Source organism: Bidens hawaiensis, unplaced genomic scaffold, assembly GCF_021521415.1.
Source record: "Bidens hawaiensis isolate Kalapana, Puna unplaced genomic scaffold, B.hawaiensis_p1.1 tig00009843_1, whole genome shotgun sequence".
Classification (NCBI taxonomy): Eukaryota; Viridiplantae; Streptophyta; class Magnoliopsida; order Asterales; family Asteraceae; genus Bidens; species Bidens hawaiensis.
In genome coordinates, this window is record NW_027491738.1 from 879,083 (window position 1) to 905,291 (window position 26,209).

Below are 26,209 nucleotides of genomic sequence, written 5' to 3' on the forward strand. Positions count from 1 at the left end.
TTTGAAATGGAGATCTTCTGTCTGTCAAGAGGGATTGAACACCAATTCAGCGCTCCGTATACTCCGCAACAGAATGGAGTGGCTGAAAGGAAGAATAGAACTTTAATTGAAGGAGCCAGAACAATGCTGGCTGATTCGAAGCTTCCGGTGGTGTTCTGGGCTGAAGCTGTTTCTACAGCTTGCTATGTCCTGAATAGAGTGTTAACGGTAAAAAGACTTAATAAAATATGCTACGAGCTGATGCATGGAAGAAAGCCCAATTTGTGTGGACTTGAAGCTTTCGGGTCCCCATGTTCAATTTTAAAGGCACATTCAAAGTTTGGTGAAGCAGCCGATGAAGGAATCTTAGTCGGCTATGAAGTTGGGACTCCCAACAGGCGTGTCTTTAATACAACGAACGGCAAGGTTGAAGTGGTATGTAACACCGACATTACGAGTTACAGATCGCCAAGACCGAGCATTGGACATCCGGGGATTTTCGACTATGATAGGCTCTTCAAGTCTTTTAACATACCTGATTTGGTTCGTACAGAAGAAGAAGAACGTGTTGCTACGAAGATGTTTCTAGATGAGGAGGAAAATTTGGCACATAGACAACTATTTGATGATTGTCAACCTTCCTCATCAAATTCTATTGGTTCCCCTGCTGTCTCTCCTGAAGATGAGTTTATCAATCCTTTTCACTCTCAGCCAGAAACAACCATTGATGAGCTCTCTACTAATTTGGAAGATAATTTGCATGTCAGTGCTGTGCCGACCACGATAATTCACAAAGATCACCCTCTGGAGAATGTTATAGGTGATGTGTCCTCCAGTGTACAAACCAGAAGTAGCTTGAATGAGCACACCTGTGTTTTTACAAGCTTTAAAGAAACGGGTATAATGAACGAATGTTTGTACTCATGCTTTATTAGCCAGATTGAACCGAAAAATTATCAAATGGCTCTTAAGGACAGCTCGTGGGTCGAGGCCATGCAAGAAGAGTTGGCTCAATTTAAGAAGATTGAAGTTTGGACTTTGGTTGAAAAACCAAGGAATGTGCATGCAATAGGCACAAAATGGGTGTTCAAGTGCAAGAGAGATGAAAAAGGGATCATTATAAGAAACAAGGCGAGGCTGGTCGTTAAAGGATTTAATCAGCAAGAGGGGATAGACTATAATGAAGTCTTCGCTCCGGTGGCCAGGTTGGAAGCGATACGATTATTTTTGGCGTTTGCTGCTTTTAAGAAGATGAAAGTGTTTCAGTTGGACGTGAAGAGTGCGTTCCTCAATGGGAAAGTGGATGAGGTTGTGTATGTTGAGCAACCTCCGGGTTTTCCTGACCCAGACTTTCCTGATCACGTATACAAGTTGAGCAAGGCGCTGTATGGATTACATCAGGCACCTCGTGCCTGGTATTCAACGTTATCGGACTACTTGCTAGAAAATGGTTTTGAAAGGGGTTTGATCGACAGTACTTTGTTTGTGAAGAGAGAAGGAAGTGACTTCCTGCTAGTTCAAGTCTACGTGGATGACATCATATTTGCTGCATCAAGAGTCTCCATGTGTCAGGAATTTGAGGCCGTCATGAAGAAAAGATTCGAGATGAGTGCTATGGGTGAACTAACGTTCTTTTTAGGATTGCAGGTTGATCAAAAGAAGGATGGGATGTTCATTCATCAGACAAAATATGTTCATGATGTCCTCAAGCGCTTCATGATGGAGGACTCTTCTCCATTTGACACTCCAATTTGCGTCAACCACAAGTTGGGAGCTGAAATTGACGGTGACGCAGATGTGGACCCAACTCAGTATCGGGCTATAATATGTTCTTTGATGTATTTAACTGCTTCTAGGCCTGATATAATGTTTGTTGTTTGTCTTTGTGCTCGTTTTCAGGCAAACCCAAAGGAATCTCACATGAAAGGTGTGAAGAGGATTTTGCGGTATCTCAAAGGCAAGCCGAAGCTAGGGTTGTGGTACCCGAAGGGAGGAGACGTAGAACTGGTAGCATATACAGATTCTGATTATGGAGGATGCAATCAGAGTCGGAAGTCGACAACAGGAGGATGTCAGTTTCTCGGTGGAAGATTAGTTTCATGGCAGTGCAAGAAACAGACGTCAGTCGCAATCTCAACGTGCGAAGCTGAATATATGGCAGCATCCAACTGCTGTTCTCAGGTTTTGTGGATTCAGCAACAATTGCGCGACTATGGTCTGAATTTCTTACTCACTCCTATTTTAATTGATAACACTGCTGCCATCTCAGTAATTAACAATCCCGTGAAGCATAGTAAAACTAAACATATTGACATTCGTCATCACTTCATACGGGATTGTGCTGAGAAGAAACTGATCAAGGTCGAAAAGGTCGATACGATGGAAAATTTCGCTGATTTATTTACAAAAGCGTTTGATAAATCCAGATTTCAAAACCTAATTGAGCTGAACGGGATGATCAATCCCGAGTAACCATGTTTTTGTGTTTATTTAAAAAAAAAAAAAAAAAAAAAAAAAAAAAAAAAACATCACTATTGCTTAAAATTAGTCGGTTACCTCAGTTTGATGGACATATCCTCGGATATGTTTTGGTCCTCGTTTCTACTTAGGGAATGAGGGTAGCCATTAACCAGATGACTGAAAGTGACCGGGGCAGTTAAGATGTGTTTTCTTTCTGTCACTGAAAATTAGTCGGTCATTCTTAGTGAGAAGGACACATACTTGTATGTGGTCGGTCCAGTTGATCCATTGGATCTTCGGGATTGCCGTTTACCTGAAGACTTTGACGTGATCGGGGTGACTAAAGTCAAAAATTTTTTGGGAAATGAAATTACTTTTCAAGTCTAATACTTCGTAAAGAAGTTCTTTGCTATGTTTAACAGAAAATTGATCCAACGTTGGAAAATGATATATATACTAACTTTATGTGCTTAACTGGTGAAGTTATTAGGCTTAAAAGGCTTTAGGACAATCATTGTATGTCATGGTAACTTTTTATGGTGCGTAAAAGTAGATGTGATACAAATTAAAGTTTACTTGATTTTATGTGGAAACTCCTTAAGAGTTTTGCGTGTCTTCATGTATATCTTTCCGAATGATAGGCAGAAAAGTGATTACCCAGTCATACACGAACCCGTAAGTGTTCTGATTCCCGTGAAGAAGGCGTTTCAAGACACTGCAGTGATCCAGATTCGGGACTTGCAGTTGATTATTACTCTGAAGTCTATAAGTACGTTTAAATAAAAAAAAAATTAATTAGTACTTATGAAGTTATTGTAACATTCGAGAGTTCAAGATATCGAGACTTCTCAATCATGGAGTAAGAATGAATACGGGATCCAGACATAGAATACTTACAAGTTAATCAGACACTATGGGTCGAAGTCAATTCGGGGTGACTTGGGGAAAGCCAAATACGCTTTGAGGATAGATAGGAGGCATCAATATCTCTGAGTTGTTGCCCACTTAAATTTTAAGGATTAATTGAACCTAACTCGTATCACAGAAACGATGAAAACCATCTTAAGTATATTACCTGCTTACAACCTGTCTCTATATGTCATAATACAGCTAAAACGGATCTATGTAACAGTCACGTAGTTAGTATGATTCCTGTTCGGATCTTTTCTGAAACGTGGTGTCCCTGACTAGACTGAAATTTGATCCCTTATTCGTTAAATTTTTATAAGTTTTTCTTATTTGTGTAGTTGTATTATTTTATAACTGGTTACTTAGACTTGATCATTTTTGTTTAACTCTTTTTGGAAGTTTCAAATGTTAATTGCAAAATGTTCAAACTTAAAGGTTTGATTTTGAAATTATAGGCGAAGTTGTTGAATCAGGCGAACTTGTGCTTAACTTCGCCTAGGCGAAGTTATCCGTAACTTCGCCTGAACTACACTGACCCTATATAAGGATTTTTAAACAGTGATATTCATTATTTTCATATAATCCAGCGAACTTAATCTCAGCTTTTCCGGCGAACTTATCATCTTTTTCGATTTCGATCTTCGTTTCCAGTTTCTATTATCAGTTGAGGGTACGTGTTGTCGATATACCTCACAAACATGTTCTTTCATGGTCGTTTTTACCGGTTCGAGACCTCGGGTCGTCGGACCTTCAAAACCGAAACTTTCAAAACTTGTGTTAACTTGTGCATGGACACCCTTCTCATCTAAACATCCTTAATATCATGTGTTTTGATGTCTTTGATCGTCGAACTTAGCCGAAATCACCGGATTTCCGGTGATTGGAATCCTAACAGTCGCCGATTCAGATGTAGGCGAAGTTAGAGTTTAGGCGAAGTTATCCGCAACTTCGCCTGGGGCTTAATTTCGCTTGAGGCGAAGTTATCCGCAACTTCGCCTGAAGCTTAATTTCGCCTAACACTTATCTTCGCCTGAGGCGATGTTGTGATAAGGCGAAGTTAACATCAACTTTGCCTAGATCATTTTACTTAAAATTAGTTAGACGAACTTACAGATGAAGCGAAGTTGTTCCCAACTTCGCCTCACCTTTAACTTCGCCTATACATGTTTGGTCACAACTTCGCTCATGGTATAAAGCGAACTTGTGAGTTGCTTAACGGTTATCTAACTTGGTTCGTTTAGTGCAGATATGGCTGCTGTTGGAGGAGCTGGTGGTGATGACGGTGACGATCAGAGGCAATTCTTACCGGCTCATAACCAGTTCATCACTCTAGATCCAGATGCAAAAGGCGTGGAGGACTACAGGGAGATTATTACCTTTCTCCTGCGCTCAAGAATATTTCACGCTATCACAACTACCCTGCCTATTTCACTACCGAATATTGAAGACTTTTGGCAGACGGTAGAGTATGATTGCCGGGTTGAGCCCCCGGTGATGCGAGCCACCGTTAATGGTCAAGTTGTTCAGTTTTCCTCTGAACACATACGGGTGGCGTTGCAATTTGGAGAAGAAACAAGAGATGACCCCACGGAGTTTGTTGCTCCTTTTCGTGATGGCGCGTTCCTCAGGATGGGGTATTCAGGTCTCTTAGGGGATACACAGCGAAGAAAAGGATTTTTATTAGATCAGTGGCGCTTCCTAATGCACGTCATGATAGTATGTATGTCAGGACGGAAGGCGGGCACTGATGGAATGGGTGCGACGATGCAGTCTGCTATGACTACCCTGACTTACAATAAAAGATATTCTTTTAGTCAGATGATCTTTTACGAGATCGATCGTCAGAGGAGGGCTGTGGCGCGTGAGCGGTTTACAATGTATCCACGATTCCTACAGATGATTTTAAATCATGTGGCTCCGTCGCTACCTCAAAGACGCCCTATTCGATACGTGTAATGTGTGACGAAACGTATCTTTGCTCAGTGTCGCACATCCAGCGCACGAAGCAAGCCTGAGCTGCGTCCCAGGCATACTCCGCTCTTTGGGTATCTTATAAACCCGGAGTATGTACCTGCGGCGGGGGACGAGTTCAGAGACCCAAGACCACAACAGGCGGCGGCACCCCAGGCTGTATCAGCTGCGCCTGCTGTATCTACTGCTGTATCTGCTGCTGTGCCAGCTTCTGAGATTGATCTTGACGCCATGTTCGGCGAGCAAGGGTTGTTTGATATGGACCGAGTTGATCCACATGAGAATATTCAAGTCTCGGGTCCACAAGCTGATTTTGATGATGTGATGGAAGAGGCCAGACGGATGATGGTGAGGCATGAGAGAACGGTGGGTAAGCAGAAAAGAATTGTTGACGACGACGACGAGGAAGATGATGAAGAAGAGGCTGTGCAGCTGGTGCGAAAGCGCTCAAGAAGGGAAACGACAGGTATGGGTGTAGGAGCCGGAGAGACTTCAAGGTTTGCACGTTTTGCTCCACATGCCTTGTCTGGTATGTCCCTTGTTCCAGGTATCGAGTACAAGCGCTACGATTGTTCCCGTAGTGGCTACATCGTCGGCTGACATTCCACAGATCACAACCGTCCAGACGTCGGCTCCAGAAATTGTGTCTCTACCACCTCAAACGCGTACTCCACCGGTGGTAGTAGCACGATTTGTTGAGTCTACGGTCACCACTACTGCAGGAGTATCGGGTACGGTACCACCTGCGGACACGCCCACCTCAGACTCGGAACGTATAGCTTCACTAGAGCGGATTGTAGCTGAGCAGTCAAAGACTATTCAAAGCCTAGTGGAAGCAAATCAACTGCAGGCATCCCTCCTGGCTGAGCACGGGAAAATAATAGATGCCTTGAAGGTGTTCTTGGCATCTCAGGGGGAGATGAGCTGTAGAGGAGATGAGTTGAGGACCAAGCGTCGAGAAGACCGAGACGATGATCCCAATGCACCGGAAGGTGCAGGTGGTGAGCTGCCAAGAACCTCTCAAGCTCTTGGGGCTTCCACAGCTGAGGGGGAGTCTACCGAAGCGGCTGGTGGTGATGATGCAGTGATGGTGGAGGATGACGTGATCGATGCGCTGAAGGAACTTGATGATGACATGTTCAGCGACGATGTATTATTTGATGAAGATGTTCTGCCAATCAGTGAGATTGAAAAGATTGGTGCAGAAATTATGGTTGAAAATGTGATAGAGGAAGGAGAGATTGTTGATGAAAATGTCGAGCACGAGATCCCTGAGGTTGAGAAAGCCGATGTGAGGGCTGAGATGGATGAGACTACTGAGTGGGAGGAGCAGCCTAGGTGGAAGGAAGGCTGTGCTCATTGGTTTATCAAGACCAAGAAGCCTGCTGTTCCAGCCATGTTCAAGAAAAGCTATAACATTAAAGGCTAGGCTGAGGCGAAGAAGGGAATCATCTGTTGGATTTATGATGAACAGATCAAGTTATTTGTGGTAAAACGTTATGATGGCATTCAATACTTCAAGAGAATGTTGAGATCTTTCAACACGTTGCCGGAATGCGAGGTGAAAGATTTGGGCAGATTGGGCCTGATAAACAGAAGTGACAACAATATGGCAAGAATGATTGAGAAGATTGTGTGGAAAGAAGGCGTAAAAGAAAAGAAGTTTGAACTATTAACGCCACAGAAGGGAAAGCTCGTGGAGGATACAGAGAGGGGATTGAGAGCAGATGGCAAGCCATGGATGGTGATGAAGTACAAGCCGATCCGATGCATCAAGGAGGTTCCAATGAAGAATATGCCTCAAGATGTGTTGAAGAATCTAAAATGGTGGTACGTTGATTGCCAGACTGCTGAAGCCGTGATGGAAGACGAAGATGAACAAGAAGTGCTGAGGGTGTATGACCCGATGCATCTTGTTAACTTATCGAAAGCTGATTTGCAAGCGTTGAACGAAAAGAAGATATTCTATATTCCTGCTTGGAAGGATAAAGCAAGGAAATATCAGCGAGTAGTCACGGTGTGTGTTAGAGAAGGAGTGCACGCATGAAGATACAGGATTACAAGACAAGAGCTGAAAGATCAAGATATGAAGCTACTGCCAAGGGGGAGTCTGTTGGTGCATAGATGTCAGTAGTTCATATGTATAAAGTCTGTAATCGAGTCTGTAATATTGTTTATGTAATTGTTTGTGTAACAGCGAAGTTGTTGACAAGTTCGCTTAGGCGAACTTGTTAACCAAGCGAAGTTGTTGACAAGTTCGCCTAGGCGAACTTGTTCAACGAGCGAAGTTATTGACAACTTCGCCTGAGGCGAAGTTGTCGTGTATTTAAGTAACCTACGGGTTACTGTTTAGGGGTAGGTTTTTCGAGAGTTTGTTTCAGAGTTCATGATAGTGTGTGATCATTTCACGTGTCAAGTGTCTGTAATAGACGTGGTTCGAGTTATAATATAACGTGGTTTCGTTTGTATCGTGTGTTCGTGTTTTACGTATTCTACGCTCGTAACTACCTACGCAGGGATTCCGCACCTGCGCAGATAGCGATATCCCGTGTACGATCCGTCCAGGAACCTACAAATCCGACACTGCAAAAGCAAAAAGCAGTTAGGAAAAGATGATAACAAAAAAATATATATATATATAAATAATAAAAGGCCAAAATAACCCTACGCACCTGTAGGGTCGACGACAGGCCTGTAGCCGCCAAACCCATCACCCGAACCCAACGGATATCCATCCAAGAGGTCAGGCAGATGGGAAGGAGGCAGAGATTGGCTTGACGCCCCAACCCCGGACATACCTGAAGGACCGGCCGTAGTCGCCGGCGCCGGAGGAGGCATAGCGGAGGTGAACTCACCGGAGGTGAACTCACAACCGCGGCCGCGGCTGTGGAAGAATCCACAGAAACACTCACCGCCGGCTCGGTGAAGGAATCAGTGAATATGGCACTGACAGCCGGCGGGGACGTCGTCACAGTTGGAACAGTTGGCTCAACCGGGTGAGCAAATGAACCAACAACTGAAGCAGGCGCAGTCGCCTGGGTCATCGCCTCGGTAGGTTGACCAAACCTACCGTCATGGGTCCGGAGGTGCTCCTCCCCGCTCCGCCCTGGAATGCGGTAGCATCCACGCCTACACGAAGACAAGATATATAAGTATAATGGCGGAAAGATATGAAGTTAAAAGTAAAGGAAGTTTATACTTACGGGTTTTCATGAGCCTAAAGGTGCGAACAGGCGGGGACGAACCCGATGGAGCCGGCCTCTTCATACCGGTCACCGTCGTCGTCCTGGGCTGCTCGGAGGTGACAGTCGTCTCAGCCTCCGGAGCAGTGGTCTCAACACCACCTGGGTTCCCCGCCGCCTCCTCGCTTTCGGTCTCTGAGTCAGACCGATTCACCGGATCGGCAGTGGAGGCAACCTTCGCCTTCCCCTTCCCGCCGGCAGCCTTCTTCTTCCTCGCCAAGAAAGGACCATTTGCGGATTCCTCATCAGAAGATGACAAAATTAGAGGAATTCCCGCAGAGGTTTGAGCATTGAGAGGGCGAGGGTCAAAAAGTTCTTTACCTGGCCGCCTGGCGCTCAGGATCTCGTGGCCTAGCGGGTAGACCTCCATGAACCGATCCGCCCTCAAGGATGGGCAACTCGTGCTCATCTAGAGCACGAGTACCCATCCGAGCAGGACCATCACTCTCCCGCGGCTGCAGGAGAGACTGCAAGTCGTTTCCCTCTGTAAACAAAGAAAAAACGGTTAGAGCAAAAACCCTAAATTAACGGATAATATGAAGCATACCGTAAGGGACAGAGTTCAAACCGTATTCAAGGACGATGGGAATCTGTGACGCCTCCTTCCACACCCGGCTCATCCCCAGCATCACCATCCCGGACTCCGCAAAGCGGTACACCGGAGTCTGGATCCGGGAGATCTTGGCGAACCATTCCGCCTCCTGGTAGTTGGGGGCGTGAAGGGCGGGGAGTGCTCTCCCATTCTTAAACGTCATCGCAAGGGGGACGACGCGAGCGGAGATATAGAAAAACTCCCGCTTCCACGACCGAAGACTGCGCTCGGTAGCGCAGATCTTTAAACCCTTGATCCGATTGACCAAGGTGTACCACCCCTGGATGCACCTCCAGGAGTAGAAGGTCATCAACCGATCAACGTGGGGCTCCACACCCAGAATGAGGCACACCCACTCAAAGTGGCGGATCTTGGCGATCGCCATCGGGTGTACCTCCGTCAGATGCACACCGTGCCTCTCCAAGACACGGTATACAAACTTCGTCAATGGGAACCTAAGATTCCCATAAACGAAGAATGCAGCATACACCCCTATTTTGCACTTGGGGGCATCGTACACCGTCTGGTGTGGCTCCGGAAACTCAGGCTCGAACGGCTCGAGCATGAACTTCCGGACGATGTACTGATAAAGCTCGGTGGGAAGAGCACACTGGCATTCGCCAGCAGTGCTCTTATCGTCTTTATCAGACGTAGACGTCGGAATCTCGATGTACACGTCAGGTTCCTCGGCGGCAGCCTCAAAATCGTGAGTAGAGGACATGTTTTGGAGGTAAAGAACGATTTCAGAAAGAATATTCGCCGGAAATCGCTTAAAAGGAGAAGATAGAAGTGAAAGTGTGGATTACAAAGGACCCTCTCCCCCTTTATATACTCATCGCAATGAATGCGATGAATTTAATGCGGAGGAGAGAGAAAAGAGCTGGTGCAATGAAACTATGACACGTGGAAAAAGCAAGCTGGCAACAGCTGTTGACGGGACGCGCGCCGTAAAATCCGCACCCACGCGCCCAAAAAATCGCGCCCACGCGCCTGAAAAAGCGTCTGGAATGACCATGTACTGTCACGTCGCCATAACTTCCTGCACGTCCTGACACTGTCAGAAGAAACCGTCGGACGACGTTTCAACAGTTTGGACTGTTCTTATCCTTTCACCAACTCTTCGAATTTCAAAAAGATTCAAAAGTAAGCGGGAATATACCCCTTACCTTGGCAACCAAGTAACTAAAAGACAGGTGCGAGTACAGTGTTAAGGCAAAACCCTTCACATACTCACCTGCAGGGAATTGAAGCCAAGAATACCTCGGCAACCAAGTAACCATAAGACGGGTGCGAGTACAGTGTCAAGGCAAAACCCTTCACATACTAAGCACCCGCAGAGAATTGAAGCCAGGAATACCTTGGAAGTAAAGTAACTATAAGACGAGTGCGGGTACAGTGTCAAGGCGAAACCCTTCACATACCTAGCACTCCGCAGGGAATTGAAACCAAGAAGGATATTCCGGGCCATGCTTGCGGAAACGGGAATAACATCCCCGCGTAGCGGGAACGTCGAGAACTAGATTGTTTGAAGCTCCAAGATGGAATTGGTTGTTTAAACATAATTGATCACTATGTTCAAAACTACCAAAACCTCATGGAGAATCTACACAAGTGGAACTCAACGCTCCTGACTTGCGAGGAGGTTACAGACCTACCCGCATCATACCCAAAGATCAAGCAGGAAAGTCGGGAATTTCTGCACGTGACATTAGGACTTCCGCGGGAAGAATCCCCATGGAAAACCTTAAAACTAAACCCTTTTCAAAACCCTTTGCTTAAGTCCAAAAGTTCACCTCATTAACAATTCATGAGAAGAACATTGGACTGGGGGGACTTGAAGAGGTAGGTCCCAGCAGAGCCCAGTTGGACCCGCAAGACTCACCTCAAAGAGGGACGTCTGCGCAGTTGAACCCGCAAGACTCGCCTTCAACAGGGACGTCTGCGCAAAGGCTAAACTCGCAACCCCTTGAAGAGGGACGTCTGCGCAGAAACCAACTGGGCCCGCAGGACCCACCATGCTCAGAGACGTGACGTCCTTACGCGCAGTACGCAAGCGGTTCCCGCAGGAAAAGCCTCCCAATGGTGAAGTACTCCGCCTGTTCCCGCAGCTGCGGATACAAGCCATCAGGGAAGGCTACCTGCGCAGCAAGGCTACACGCACAAGGCACTTAACTCTTAAATAATTCAGTAATGTCACCTGAAGAAGAAGTGAGCAAGCCGGGAACACTCCCGCACAAAGCCGGGAAAGCTCCCGCCCAAATGAGTCAGTCCGTACGATACTGGAGGATCTTTTGTACTGTACCTGACGAGGTATGGACAAAAGATCTGACCAAAGATACGACAGCTCACTGACAACAGTATGACGAGCAGCACGCTCTTGTACTGTATGTCACTATTAGCCGCTGCCTACTCACCAACCTGTCGGAGGACGTGCATAGCCTACAGTTGGTGGAACGGGAATAGTACACAGCCGGCCTGGTCATTATCAGCCGCTGCCTACCCACCAACCACCAGCATGGCATGTGCGTAGCCCACAGTTGGCAGAACAGGAACACTATTCAGCCGGCTGTACCTGCTTGGAAACCTACCTTCGGCTATAAATACTCCAACACCTTGGAATGGTATCATCTTATCTCATATCTCATATCTTGATATATTACCTGATATCTGCTCTAGTAATTCTCTTAATATACACTTATATTCAAGAGCAATCTAGTCTGATTCTCACGCCGAAGGGTGGTCACAAGGAGGTACCCCCCCCCCTTCTCAGTGACGAGCTCACGGTGTCTGTTTTGCAGGTTATCAGAAGAACCATCTTCGCTGGATCTAACCCCTCGTGAGAAACATCTATTTAACCCCCAGATTATCCGTAATCTGCCCGGGGTCGATTAGTGTTTCTTCAGTACCTATATGGGTTGGGTTTTGTATGCCAACTCTTTACACAATCCTTTGTATAACTCGTATCTTGTATGTTGTAACATTCTTTAATGAGACCAAGTCAAGAAAGTCAGCAAATCGGAATTTCTTTATTTTTTTAAATAGGAATAGAATTGTAATAGACGACTAAATAAGTGTATTATGTATAACACTTAAAACAAGAGGTAGAAGTATTTATACAAATTTATGGTACTTCTAAAACGTGCTATAATAATAATAATAATAATAATAATAATAATAATAGTTTTACTTAGATACATATGCAAACAAAAGAAAGAGAGCATGGTTCATTCAGTGGTGTGAAATCCTCCAAAGCCGTTTGTGGATGACATTAACCAACTTACCCACCCCCAACTCACTCTGCAATTCAAGCCCGAGCATATTTGATTCAGAGTAAACACCTTCTTCATACAACAATGATAATGATAATGAAGTTGCATGTATCATCACCTTCGATTAAAATGGCAACCATTGGAGGACTGATTACGTTTCCCAATTTGAATGTTCCATGCTGCTCTCGTGATCATCATAATTGGAGTTCCTTTTCGCTCCCTCTGGTACGACGGTTTACCTCTATATATTGTAATTGTAATTGTGTAATCGGTTCAAAAGTTCAAACCAGTTCGGTTAGGATTTGCCACTCTATTTACCATTGTGAAAATTTTATTCTGCTGCTATTTGTGTAACTGATTTTTTTTTGGTTGTTATGAACAGATTGCAGCTAAATTTGTAATTTCGCATCGGAACGCAGTTTGCTATGCAGAATCATCCGCTGCTTCTACCGGTAAAACCAATCTGAATTAAATCTCCCCTTGTGGTTCATTTTGTTTTTGATGGATTGTTAGTTTTATAACTGTTAATACTCATGATTCATTTTGTAGAAACTTATGTACCTGGTCTCTAAATTTTGGTTCATTTTGAGTGTAGTTGCTGCTGAAACCAAGAATGAAAAAGAGGGGGAATCTACTGCCCCTGATGCCAAACCAGAAACTGCTGCTCCCGCAAAGCCAAAGCCTCCCGCAAAAGCCCCTGTTAAGGCGTTGCCCGAGATGATACAAGAGGATGTCATTCCATCCCTACGATCAATTCTTGAAATGCAAGAAGATATCAAAGAGCTCGAGTTGTTTTTCAAGGATAATAAGGTAATTAGTTCTTACATCGAGTGTTTTCAGTAGAGTTTGTAAAAGAGTTGCAAAATATGCCATGTGGTGTTAAACGGATTCTAGGTTTAACACGGCTATTGAGCCCGAACAAGACAAGTAGCTTTCATTTTATTAAACATCGGATATTTTTAGTAAGCAGGTTACACAACACGACAACTTTAACACGATCAAATGTACCTATTCCAGTAGCACGATACATGTAACACGATTAAGTATAAGTTGTTCAATGACACAAAGACCACATGTTTAACATGATTATTGACACAACTCATCAAACCCTATCATGTAGAGATGCACATCTTGCATTTTTGCCCAAACTGGTTTCCACCTTGTTCATGACTTAGATATATACAAACCAATCCCTAACCGCCGACTTGGGTTAGTTCCTAACCCTTTCTTTTTTGTCAAACGGGTCCGGTTTTCTGGTCCACCTCTAATATAATTAAAAATCCATTTAATTATTTATAAAACTATGTCGTTTTGGTAAACACGTGTTGTGCATTTCATAAAAGAATAGAACCCATTTATGACCCGACCCGTTTAACTTTGTGACAAGTCATGACATGTTAACGGGTAGTGCCATAAATTGGCAAGAGGATGGTGGATGAAAGTAGTTTGCTTGAATGGTATCTGTCTATCCGACCCACTTCATTATTATAATACTATGGGCCCGAATTCTGTATGCTAGCACCTAAAAAGGCCCAACGGGCCCAATTAGATTCGGGTTCGGTTCATTACCCTTATTGCTAAATGCTAATATTGCATCTCCTTTGGGTACAGCTTGAAGGGTCATTTTTGAAGAAGGGCATCCCTTATACATTCTGGGCATTATTCCCAGATGGTACCGTAACTGGTGAGTTCTTCCCTCTATAATCAACAAATTCAATAACACCACAAAACAATAATCATCTCAATACCAACAGGTCCAAAAGGGTTTTCACTATCGTCATACGGGTCAACCGCAAGCAATGTTGAACCGTTTCTTGTTGACGAGAAGAAAGTCACAGCAAAACTACTCGTCTTCTGGGTCGAAAAGCGTTTAGCTGCTCAAGGCATAATTCCCGTTTGGAAAGACTGATCATGTTTCTAACAAAAAACTGTTTGAACTTGGGAATCATACAGCATCACTTCCATTGTACTAGTTTTTTAGGTTCTTGATGCTGTAAACACAATGTTTATACATATCTAATGGCATTTATTGGTTTCATTAGTTCATAAAGGTTTTGAAAGTGATCATCAGTAGACTCGTATTGCTATTAGCTTGAGACTAAGCGTTGGCCTGGCTCAAACTCGCTTTATAAAATGTCATACACGGACATAATAGTATAAAATAAAGAATTATCAAATTTAAGCACAAACAGCAAATAATCCTTGACATAAAATACAGCAGAAATTTAAGTTAAGAACACATACAACAGTAGTAGTGATTAACATGTCCTGAACAATAGGAGAGACAGAACGGAAGCTCAAACTCGATAATTGTTTGTTAGAATTGGGCATTTGAGTTGTGCAGTGCTTGTCTGAGTTCACTTATGAAATCCATTTGAGGCCCCAAAGGTGCTCCACCTATCATCTGAAACCGTTTCAAAACAAGTAATTGTTTTAGAGAGTCGAATAAACAAAACAATCTAAAAAAGCGGTCTGGTCCCAATGTGAACAGTACTGAAAAAGTTAACCTGGTGAGGAAGTCTAAATTGCCCCCATGCTGATGCACTGCTTCCTGAATACATAACGGGCCGCTCTGTAAAATACCAAAAAAAGGAAGAACAATATCTATCAGTTTGTACTTTTTTGTCATTCGGGTCAAAACGGGTAACTTTTTGTATATACGGGTTGGGTTGACCTAAAACATGTTTCATCCAACTTTTTATGCATAATAGGGTGCGATTACAAAAGTTATCTTATTGCAATGAACGTCAACCTTTTTAGCATAAGAATTACACTTTAGGTGACTTTTAAACCTTTGATTTGAGCCCACATAACTCGTTTCCATTGCAGCTATTTGATCACTTAATCCGAAAAAAGTATGACAAAATCCAGATCAATCTATTCAAAAGTAATGGTTCAGAACTCGTGGTGTCATCCTAAATCTTACAATCTCGAGGATGGCATGATTTTAATGTTACATAGTGATAACAAAAGGCTAAAAATTGCAGATTCAGATTTAAACCAGAACATTTTAATGTTATATAGCGATAACAAAAGGCAAAAATTGTCTATCAATATATAGACTTTTCTCACTCACCAGATAAATCAGTTGAGGGACTTTCATATGCATTCATAGCAGCTGCCCAACCTGTGTTATATAACATACAGCAACATTACTACTTAATACTCAGTAAACATACAAAAATTGTCTTACCTAATTGTCTAAATACTAAAATACCCTTCAATATGACTAGAGAAAATTATATCAATATCATCTACCTGTTTGAAATTATATAAACTGAAAATCTACTGAACAAATGCTACAATTTTCATGGCAGACGAGTAATTAAATACATACGATTGTTCAGAAGTTGATAAGCTTCACTGTTACAGCATCCTTGCAAGCCAATCAACCGCGGTGGATCTGCATGATCCACTATAGGAGCATTTCTTAAACCAGCAGCTTGATTCTTCTCTCCTTCATTCCCATAACTACCTGCTCGATCCAATCTATCTGCAAATACAGACAAATCACCTTATCAAGATACAATCTTTTTTACCATATCACCCTTCAAAAAAGCTTTTGCCACTGTATTAATTAATTCTGAATCTTTGTACTATGTTTATCTGAAATAACTTGATAGCAAAAACAACACCACTTTTCAAATTTAAAAGTTAATAGGCGGTTTAGTTTTATGTTTTCATAAAAAACGAACTTCGGTTCGATTTTGCGTGTAACTAAAACCGAAAAAACCAAACCGATCTAATACATTCTCATATTTTTTACTTTTGATTTTATGTTATTCATAATAATTTATGTATGCAGTGTAACCCAAATATTTTAGCCCAATTGTATAAGAATCATATAATTATTAAGTAACAAAAAAAAGTTTAATCACAAATTCATTATTCTTGCCCAATTTTTGTTTCAAAAAAATGATTCCGAACCAGCTCCAAACTAAAATCTGAAAACCCTAATCATCATTAATTATTATCATATATATCTGGGGTTATCTCTATTACAAAATGACCAGTTCTTCGAATCCTTGAGCTTCTAAGGTAAAAAAATAAAGCTCAAATCACGACACAATGATCAATTTGAGCAACAAACCACAATTTCATCCTATTCGCCCCCGAACCGACACAATAATCAAAAGAACGCTAACATTAAGCAAAATGAGACATTCGAAACCCTAATTAAGCAAAATCTGTAGTGGTACAACTAAATTCTTGAGCTTCTTTAAAGAGAACAGGTTTACTTACCTCCTCCAGATTTCCTCCTTCCAAGATTCCGATTCCTACATGCATAATTAATTAATTAGTTCTGTTAAAAAGCGGTCAAATGAATGGATGTAAAGGAAGAGAATAAGATACCTTTGATTAGGAGGAGCATAGCGTTTGACGGTGGCCGTAGATGATGTTGAATCCGCAGGGGGGTTTTCCAGCATTTTTATAATAAATCCCCACCACCACCACTGCCGATATATATATATATATATATATATATATATGTCAAAAGGAAATGAATTTATGATTCTCAGTTTAACTTAACTACATACAGCGAAAAACAACTCATACACAGTGATTTGGGAATTAGGGTTCTTAACAGTGGTGGCTGATCCACGCTCTTTATGGCGCGTGATGATGTTTGGTTGTTTGCATTCGTTAATATCGGATAACTTCGTTATGTTTACGGTTACTTCAGTGACACTAACTCTACAAAAAGTAAATTGTACATCTTATGATTAAAGGAACAAGATAGTTACGGCACCGGCACAAAACCTAAAAGATAAACTAGTAACGTACAAAATAGTAGTAGAAATTGCAGAGCTTACAATACAAAAGAAAACATAGTATTAAGTGTTATTTTCATACATGTGGTTTGTTCAAATACGTAAATTTAGTACCGTTGTTTAATTCATTGCAATTGAGCACATGACATTTCAAAAACATAACATTTTGTACTTTTTTTAACCACGTCTATTTTGTCCGTTAAGTCAGGGATAAATAGACAATTTCGTTTATTTTTTTTTCCTCTTTTGAGCTATATTCCATTTTCATATCGAATAGATTTGTTATGGTACCAAAACTAAACCCAGATAATAAATTCGGAATTAATCAAAATATATGATCCAATTATTACTTAAATATAAAAGTAAAGGCCATTGCTTTGGGTTTGATGTTTATGGGACTTGAACTAAGAATAAACATGAATAAAGGCTGTTTGTTTGGTGTTTGGTAGTAAATAGTAGAGGGGGGTAATTGTAATAATAGTATATAATATAGTGGTTGTGAGGTAGGTAGTCAATTGTACATAAATAATGAGTAGTGAATGAGAATATTATTGATGATTTGAGAGTTAACTTCTTCTTTTTGTGTTCTTTCTCCTAATCGATCATACGTTTTGATTACCAATTTGTATGTAACAAGTGTTATCAGACCTCTCCGACCCTCGGAAGCTCGTAATTCAAACCCTAATTCGTTCAATTTAACCTTACGATCAGCTCTTCCTCAAATTCATTCAATTCCTTTAAGTTTTGTTCCAGTTCATTCACAATGTTCAAACCCTAATTCACAAACCACGAACATTAAATTACCTAATTCCTTTCCATGATTCACTCAATTTTCAATCTCGTCAATCCATCACGCAATTGAACAATGGCTAGTCTGTATCAAACATTGGAGCAATTGAATCAAACTTTCTCGAAATTAGAATGTCACACCCCGAATTAGGGCCTAGGCGTGTGCCCCATTAGTCGGTACTTGTTTTGTAAACATATCAAAGTTACGTTCTTTTAGTGGAAATCTTTGAATAAAATATTATTATATTGAAAACTCGGGATGGAATACATGTTTGATAATTCAAATACATGTCTTTTGAAAATAAGATTCTTTATAACATTCTGAATTTAAAGTACCTGAGCCATTAGATATCATCTAATGACTATATCTCCAATCTTCTAATCCAATCTTCATGTTTGTTCTAACCTTACTGATTCCCTGAAATATGAGGGGGGGGGGGGGGGATACGTCAGCACATAGCCGGTGAATGATGTCGTCTCTTTTGTAAAATCTTTTTCAATACCATTGTGAAATCAACAACAATACCTTTGTGACAACTCATAAGACACCTAACTCAATTGGGATAAAATTACCTTAACTACATCTAATCTAATCTAATCTAACTATATATTAAAGCAACATGATTTTTCCACATGGCATCATTCTAGAGCTTCCATGTAGGATGCCACATAGATGTCATATGAGCAGTTTCCTATTTTATCATCTCTTCTTCTAAACAAAATATGGAACATGAACCCGTTTAGTTATGTTATAACCCATGACCCGGTTTCTCTTCAAATACAACCATCTTCATATGAAGATAACATTTTGTAAAATTTGGAAAAATAAATTATTGTGTGATACAAGTCTCGAACCCAATACCTCATATTTCAAACTAAAGATGCTTACCAACTCTACTTAAGTAGTGTGTTGGATTTCTTGACTTATAAATGATATATTGTTAATTCACTTATAATTAATACTAGAAAATCATTAAACAATTAAGTTAACATCCAATGTTGTATTCAAAAAGGCTTTTAGAGATTTGTGAATTGTAAAATTTTGTTTATGAATCTATAACGTATGTTATCATGTATATTACTAAATTTAAGTTTTTTGTTGTTTTTAATTACCCGTGTATCACAAGGGCTCTATCCTAGTATACAATTAAAACATATACACAAAATCATTTCTCTAAACGACCCAATAGGCTTCCAGAGGCATGTTGATGATTTGCATGGCCACAGGGAATCTTGAGTCACCATGCATGAATGGATCCAGACGCATGTATACTTTTAATCAAAGTGTCCGTTTCTAATTATTGTAACAGAAGGTTTTAAGGATTCATAGATCCTGTGCAAACATTCTTACTTTTAAAGAGTTTGTAAAGTTTAGAGTGTATTCACCTTTCTGGTTATGATCAGTTTTTGTTACTGATTTCTGCTTCTGATTGTTACCTCCGCCCTATAGTACGAGAATAGCCATTGTATAAATATCTAGATCAACGATTTAGCTTTAGACCTTTAGTCTACTTTGTATAGCTTTAAACCTTGATAATCATTTGTTAGTATAAAAACATATGGACCTTTAGTCACTTTGTTTATTTACCAATTATATGTTACGTTTCTTCTTCATGAAGAAATATCTATACCGAGTTTCTTCTTCAATAAGAAACGTTAATTTAACTATACCCCTTGTATATAAAATTCTAGGTTTCTTAACCACAAAGAAACATTATTTTGACTATAACCTCTATATATGAAAAGCTATATTATGCTTAAATGTGATCAAGGTTCGGACTATACCCCCGACTATGGACTAAGCTAAAAATAATAAGCTTGAATGAGCAACACTTCTACTTTACGTCGCGTATTAGGGCTTAAATCGTTGGAACTTTGGAAGTCGAGAAGTCGGGACTCGTGGAACTAAACCGAGGTATTGTGTGTGTAAAATGTGTGTGTTTGTGTATAAAGTGAGATGTGACGTGAATCTCCTTTTATCTTCGAATTCTAGAGTTCGTCACGTATTGCGATGGCCTTTCTGAAGGGCCATCATGTAGCGTGAAGACTCATCAATCTCCAGTGTCGCCACATGGCCCGCCATGTGTGCCGAGAGGCTTTATTGTTAGTAAATGTATCGTCAAGTGCTCTCCATGTGGCGTAAGTCGTTGTATTTTTCTTCAAAATTGTGCTCAAGAGATCCATAGAAATCGTTCCATAGATCCATTGTAGAACTATGGAATGATGTGTTGCCATGAATTGGCAGAAGGTGGTGGTGGAATCGTATTGGGGGGGGGGGGGCATCTTTGCTGGAGGATGTTGTCGGAACCAGTGGCATAGTATTGGTGAGATGATCATAGACAAGATATGCATTGCAATGGATGGTAAAGAGTTCCGACCAAGTCGTGTATTTGCCTGATTCCATCTCCAAAGTGATGGAGATTAAGTTTTTGATGTTGGTTACCGTCACAGTGGGATGTAGTTTGTAATCCATGGCTAATAGAATGGTGAAGATGAGGAAGATGTATTATGGTGGTGGGAACGATTGTGTAACAGATAGTTGCCAAGAGAAGTAATATGTTAAGAGATAAATTTTGATCGATAACCATCTCCTTATGTATATATACTAGATTTTATCCCCCGTATTAGAGGGGTTATTTTACATTATTCGTTTTTAATATTTATATATGTATATTTGGATTTTAATTTTATTTATTGTAAGAAAGTTAATAATAATATACTTAAGGTTTGATGATAAAATGGTTTCACAAATAAATTATATGTTATAATCCGATTTAAAAGTTATCTGGGTTTGGTGATACCTATTACCCGTTATTTTCTTTATTATAAAATTGTTTCTTAATTATAAATAATATCTTTTTTTTAAATAAAATAGGATATTAATTTTTAGTATATCCCTATTTTATAAGATTTTCATATCAAATATTTTATGAATTAATTTTTAATATAATGAGATATAATTCGTTTAAGAGCTATCTACGTTTGGTGAGACATTTACCTGTGAGTTCAGGTCAAATGCGTGAGAAACCTTCATTTACAAATAAAGCAATCTGATGGCTTGAGAGAATGGTTGTTTTACATTTTTCGTTTTTTAATATTTATTTTTTGGATTTTAATTTTCTTTACTGTAAAAAAGTTAATAATATACTTAGGGTTTGATGATAAAAGAGTTTCATAAATAAATGATATGTTATAACCCGTTTAAAAGCTATCTGGATTTTGTGACCCATGACCCGTTTATGTTTTTTATTATAAAATTGTTTATTAATTATAAATAATATCTTTTTGTTTTTAATTGGATATTAAATTTTAATATATCCCTATTTTATAGGATTTTCATATCAAATAATTGGTAAGATTAATTTTTAATTTAATGAGATGTTATAACCCGTTTAAAAGCTATCTGGTTTGATAAGACCCATACCCATGAATTTGGGTTAGATTAATGAGAGACCTCTATTTAATAATCAAGCAATCTGGTGGCTTCCATAAAAAGGGAGAGCGACCACATCACGACACATAGGATTTTAGGGTTTTCGTTTATATATATTATATAGATATTTGTTTACGATCTAAGTTGAAGGTAATGAATCAATAACAAATACAAATCATAAGGAAATAATATTGGCTAAAAAATTTTTTAGCCAATATTATTTCCATATTTTGTTATTGATTCATTATTTTAGCCAATATTATTTCCATATGATTTGTATTTGTTATTGATTCATTATCTTAAACAAATATATATATATCATGTGAATAGAGGAGACGGTTATCGATCAAAATTTATCTCGTAACATATTCCATCCGTTTTACTGAAAGAAAAAACTTTAAAAATAAAAAAAAGTTAAAAATCACATAAATAAAACAGTTTTTTTTAAGTAACTTTTTTTTTTTCACAAATGAGTTTTTTATAACACTATCTATGTGTTTATATGCAAAAACTGGTTTCCGGTACCCATTTTTTTTCTTTTGTGGTTGCCTATTAAACCTACCCCCCCCCCCCCCCCCCCCTCCTTCTCCCTCTATAAATTAATATTAAGAAAAAAAAAAAGGAAATACAAAACCAATTGACTAATTATTGAAACTTGGTTGGTTTGTAAAAGACCATATTTGGCAAGGAAATACAAAGTCAAAACATGCTAAATTACAATCTCAAAAGTATTACAATCTTGACACTCCATGTACAGGGCAGTAATACCAAATTTAGACCGGATACAGAACTTTGGCCTCAATCTGCACCCCTTATCAAAATGTTGTCCATGAGCCTCACCTAATCGGTCCATAAGAAACTCCAGAGTCACCTAATCACCAGTCACAACGAATCGCTAAAACAAAACATGAATTATGCAAAGTAATACTCTAGGTGGTCAAATGAAACAAAACCTACGAAAATCTCGAAACATATCAGTGATCGTTAAAACACATTAAGTACTATGATCAGCTTTGACCCATACAAGAAAGAGTTAAATCAGCTCGTTTTGACACAAACCCATTCTGACCTGTTACCCAACCGACCCATTTTGGCATCCCTATATATAATCAGCTACTAAATTGTGAACGTAAAGATTAAGTTGTTAGGACCTCGTCGTCTCTGTTGAGTTTAAGCTCACAAAGTGAACAAAAGATAAGATGATGGTTTTGTTGCAGCACTCCTTGCTTGCATATGGGACACCACACCTCGTTTCCCGCCTATTGCCAACAAATAGACATATACTTTGTTTTATCTATGCTTAAAATTTTAGAAATAAAAAATTATATGATGGCCAAACCTTTTCATCATTCAGCTGCATATTCTCAAAAACTGCACGAGCTAGGTATTCATCTTCCTCATCATCCCATAATTTAATAAAGCTATTTGCTTCTGCAAGTATGGGAAATAAACACAAAGCTGTAATATCCAAAGAATATAATAAAATAATCTCATATTAGTAACAGGAAAAAAAAAGGATCCACATTTTATACTCAATCAAACTTTACCTTTTTCAATTTGTTCAGTTTTAAGATCCTCATAAAAAATCTTTTGCATTTCCAACAATATTTCTTCACAGTCACCTTGATATGCTACATGAAGACCATCATATTCCCATAACATGTCATCACTAGTCTCCGAACAGCTTTTCATTGGTGTCTCTTTTATTTTTCTTAGTTCATCAGATACAATGTCTTGGAATGTTGATTTAATTAACTCCTGCAATGAAAGCTTTAATTATAACAGCAATATGAAACTGCATATCAGTACATGAGGACAACAAATAACAAGAACATTACACACACATAAATGAGAAGGCAAACCTTGTGTTTAGAAGAGTGGTCCCTTGAATCAGGTAACCTCACTTTCCACAAAAGGCGATTCCTGTCGGCTTGAAGTCTGTTGTAACAGTTTTCCCTTAGCTACAACAAAAGATAATATACTTAGGCCGGTAAACGAACAAGAACGAGGGCATGTTCGTGTTCGTTCATTCGACTTTAAACAAACACAAACATATAATCTAAAACATTTTTTGTTCATGTTTATTCATTGCATGTTTGTGTTCGTTCATGTTTGACCGTTTAAAACCCAAACGAACAGTTCACGAACGAACATAAACAAACAAACTTGAACTAACACACATGAACACAATTGACCAAACACAAACGAACATAAGTTAGCATTAATGAATACAAAAGAACAAGCCTCGTACAACACAATTCATCCAAAAACACATCCATATTAGTGGTTTAAAATTTACATGGTTCATTCAAATAAACGAACAAACACAAACTACTAATGTATTTATTAAAATTTAAACGAACATAAATGAACGAAGAAAACGTGTGCTAATGTTCGTTCGTTTAATTAGACAAACAAAAACATATTGTTCATGTTCATTTGTTTATTAAATAAACGAACTTCCGGCTAACAGTTTGTAAACATTTGGTTCGTTTACAGGCCTACTATATACACTTCAGTAACCTAGAAGATTCTATATTTTTTCCAAATAACAGGTCCACCTTTGAAACTTGAGATCAAATAAGCAACTGCTCACATTACTATTTTTCATGGTATATAATCATTGTTCCGAAAGCAGAAGCTTTGTGACCAACAAACTTTGCACATATCAATTGGTGTTCATCTTATGTCAAACTCGCACTTTTCCTAATTCAATTAATAAAAAAAAAATCTGTTTTTTTTTCTATCATACCTCAAAAAATAACAAAATTGTGTGATTTAGTGACTAATCAGCTACAATGTGTTCATTGAAGCCTAGGGCTGGCATAATAGACATGATAAACGATAACTAATCATGTCATATTTTCCAAAGACGAACATGAACCTATTTAGGGACACAATAAATATCACATATGCATAGTGAAAGAAAAGCTAAAAATAATCCAAGTACTTAATTAATTTCACACTTATTTAAAAATAAAGAATATAAACAGGTACAGGTCCGTGTGAGAAATTATTCAAGCCTAGGACTAGAGTTAATAGTCAATGAAACATATATTCAGAAACCCAAAACAAATTGAAACGAAACGAAGAATATTGACCTAATTAAATGATCATAAACAAACAGAGATGATGAAATGAAATGAAACCTTGTCTTTCCATTTCTGATGATTGTTGAACGAGATATGAGATTTAATTGAGGATCGCCGCGTTGAAGACTTCTTATCGTCTTCTTCTCCGGCCGCCATTGCTGACGTCAGTTATTGCTAATTTCTGAAGACTGACCGCGCTATAAATAATGTAGATCCGATTAATCGTGGGTTAGTTGACCCGTTTATTTGTATCGAGTTTGTACGGGTAAACCCTTTAACTATTTGTCATCTGCCACTTTAGTCCTCTGACATTGTTTTATATTATTATTATTATTATTATTTCCTTTTTCTATTTTTAAAACATCGTTGAATTATTAATCATTAAGTTTATTATTAAATATTGTTGACAAGATAAGAAAATATTCATATGTTTTTGTTAATCGGAAGTTCAAACACCTAAACTGAACTTAAGCACTAATCAAGTCGCTTGAATCATCGCTTTGAGTTATGTTTTACATCAATCAACTCGTATCATTCTTTCTATCAAATGCCCTAAAATATCAGTTTGAAATTCAAAAAAGCTTAGCACCGTTAAGATTATTCTAACGGATGACCATTTAGAGTAGATTTTTTAAAAATTTGAAAACACCAATGGAAATAAACTCATTTGAACATTTAGTTAGGATTATCAAAATCCAACAAGCATAAGAAAACTATTTATATGCTGTTAGCATTTAGCTTCATGCTTACAGTTATGCTTGAAATTTATAATTTTTCTTTTTAATTTTGTGTTGTTACTAGATTTGAATAAAAACTTTTAATCGTGTATACAAGAATATAATAAATTTAGGCTAGTTACCATTTTCTCATCCCATGGTGCTAAAATCAACTTTTGTCATTTGAGCTCATTTAAAGAAGCTTGACTTATGATTTGCAGTGCAGCCACATGTGATGACTTTTAATCAAATCCTGGAGGGTAAACTTATTCCATGCATCTTGTTATCATTTCATTAAGACTCATGATTATAATCAAAACTAGAACTAAATATTCTAGCCTCGCACCCATGATCAAATCTGTCGATGAAACAAGCTGACAACCACATCGACCCAAATTCAATACAAACTCTGGAATTTGAAAGAGTTTTGACACGATCGACCCAAATTCACATACCGCCTCGCCCTTCGTGTTGCCTCAGATTCTCCTTCAATCTTAAGGTCATTATCGTCTTTTTGTTGGTTACTTCTAGAAGCAGCGGCTCTGTTTCAAGCCTTGTCAGCAACCCTTTGCTCTGATACTTCCTTTGCCTCAACTGCAATTCAAAAAGTTCAAATAATTAATCGACAAGTTATCACTACGATTTGGAGCGGTGTGCCAGGCCAAGGCAATAGTGCAACACCAAGGCAACGCTCAAAGACCCAATAGCAAGCCATTGTGATGAGTCTATCCTCATAAAAATAAGGTTAATATCAAATATTAAACTAATAAGAATAGATACTATACTTGATCTTAGCCAAAAGGCCGAGGAAGGTATGCCTAACCAATACTTGGGCAGTTGGTTATACAGGCAGACCCTTCATCATTTTTTACTTCACTCAGCTGATGTGGGCTATGTTTTCCCAAAGGTTTTTGGTTATCAAGATTTAATATAAACTAAAACAAACCTTTAAAAATCATTAAGTGATGCAGATTAATGTCTCTAC

The 26,209-nt window shown here is 39.2% G+C and overlaps 3 protein-coding genes and 1 pseudogene across 3 annotated transcripts; 1 reads left to right on the top strand and 3 right to left on the bottom strand.

Moving 5' to 3' along the window:
* The first annotated feature begins 12,551 nt into the window (after window positions 1-12,551).
* On the top strand, window positions 12,552-14,474 carry LOC143533735 (uncharacterized). Its single transcript, XM_077028415.1, has 5 exons — window positions 12,552-12,647; window positions 12,805-12,874; window positions 13,018-13,232; window positions 14,034-14,106; window positions 14,177-14,474. The coding sequence occupies exons 1-5, from the start codon at window positions 12,552-12,554 to the stop codon at window positions 14,329-14,331; spliced, it is 609 nt and encodes a 202-aa protein (XP_076884530.1). The 3' UTR covers window positions 14,332-14,474.
* Window positions 14,475-14,568: 94 nt separating this feature from the next.
* Window positions 14,569-16,849, bottom strand: LOC143533736 (uncharacterized). The gene is made up of 6 exons (XM_077028416.1): window positions 16,776-16,849; window positions 16,665-16,699; window positions 15,760-15,915; window positions 15,499-15,549; window positions 14,930-14,994; window positions 14,569-14,826 (listed from the first exon to the last, which is right to left on the bottom strand). The coding sequence occupies exons 1-6, from the start codon at window positions 16,847-16,849 to the stop codon at window positions 14,740-14,742; spliced, it is 468 nt and encodes a 155-aa protein (XP_076884531.1). The 3' UTR covers window positions 14,569-14,739.
* Window positions 16,850-22,125: 5,276 nt separating this feature from the next.
* Window positions 22,126-24,664, bottom strand: LOC143533721 (uncharacterized). Its single transcript, XM_077028405.1, has 6 exons — window positions 24,566-24,664; window positions 23,279-23,377; window positions 22,964-23,174; window positions 22,756-22,847; window positions 22,568-22,675; window positions 22,126-22,287 (listed from the first exon to the last, which is right to left on the bottom strand). Exons 1-6 carry the CDS (start codon window positions 24,662-24,664, stop codon window positions 22,126-22,128), a joined length of 771 nt encoding a protein of 256 aa, XP_076884520.1.
* Window positions 24,665-25,870: 1,206 nt separating this feature from the next.
* On the bottom strand, window positions 25,871-26,040 carry LOC143533737 (U2 spliceosomal RNA; annotated as a pseudogene).
* Between the last annotated feature and the right edge of the window lie 169 nt (window positions 26,041-26,209).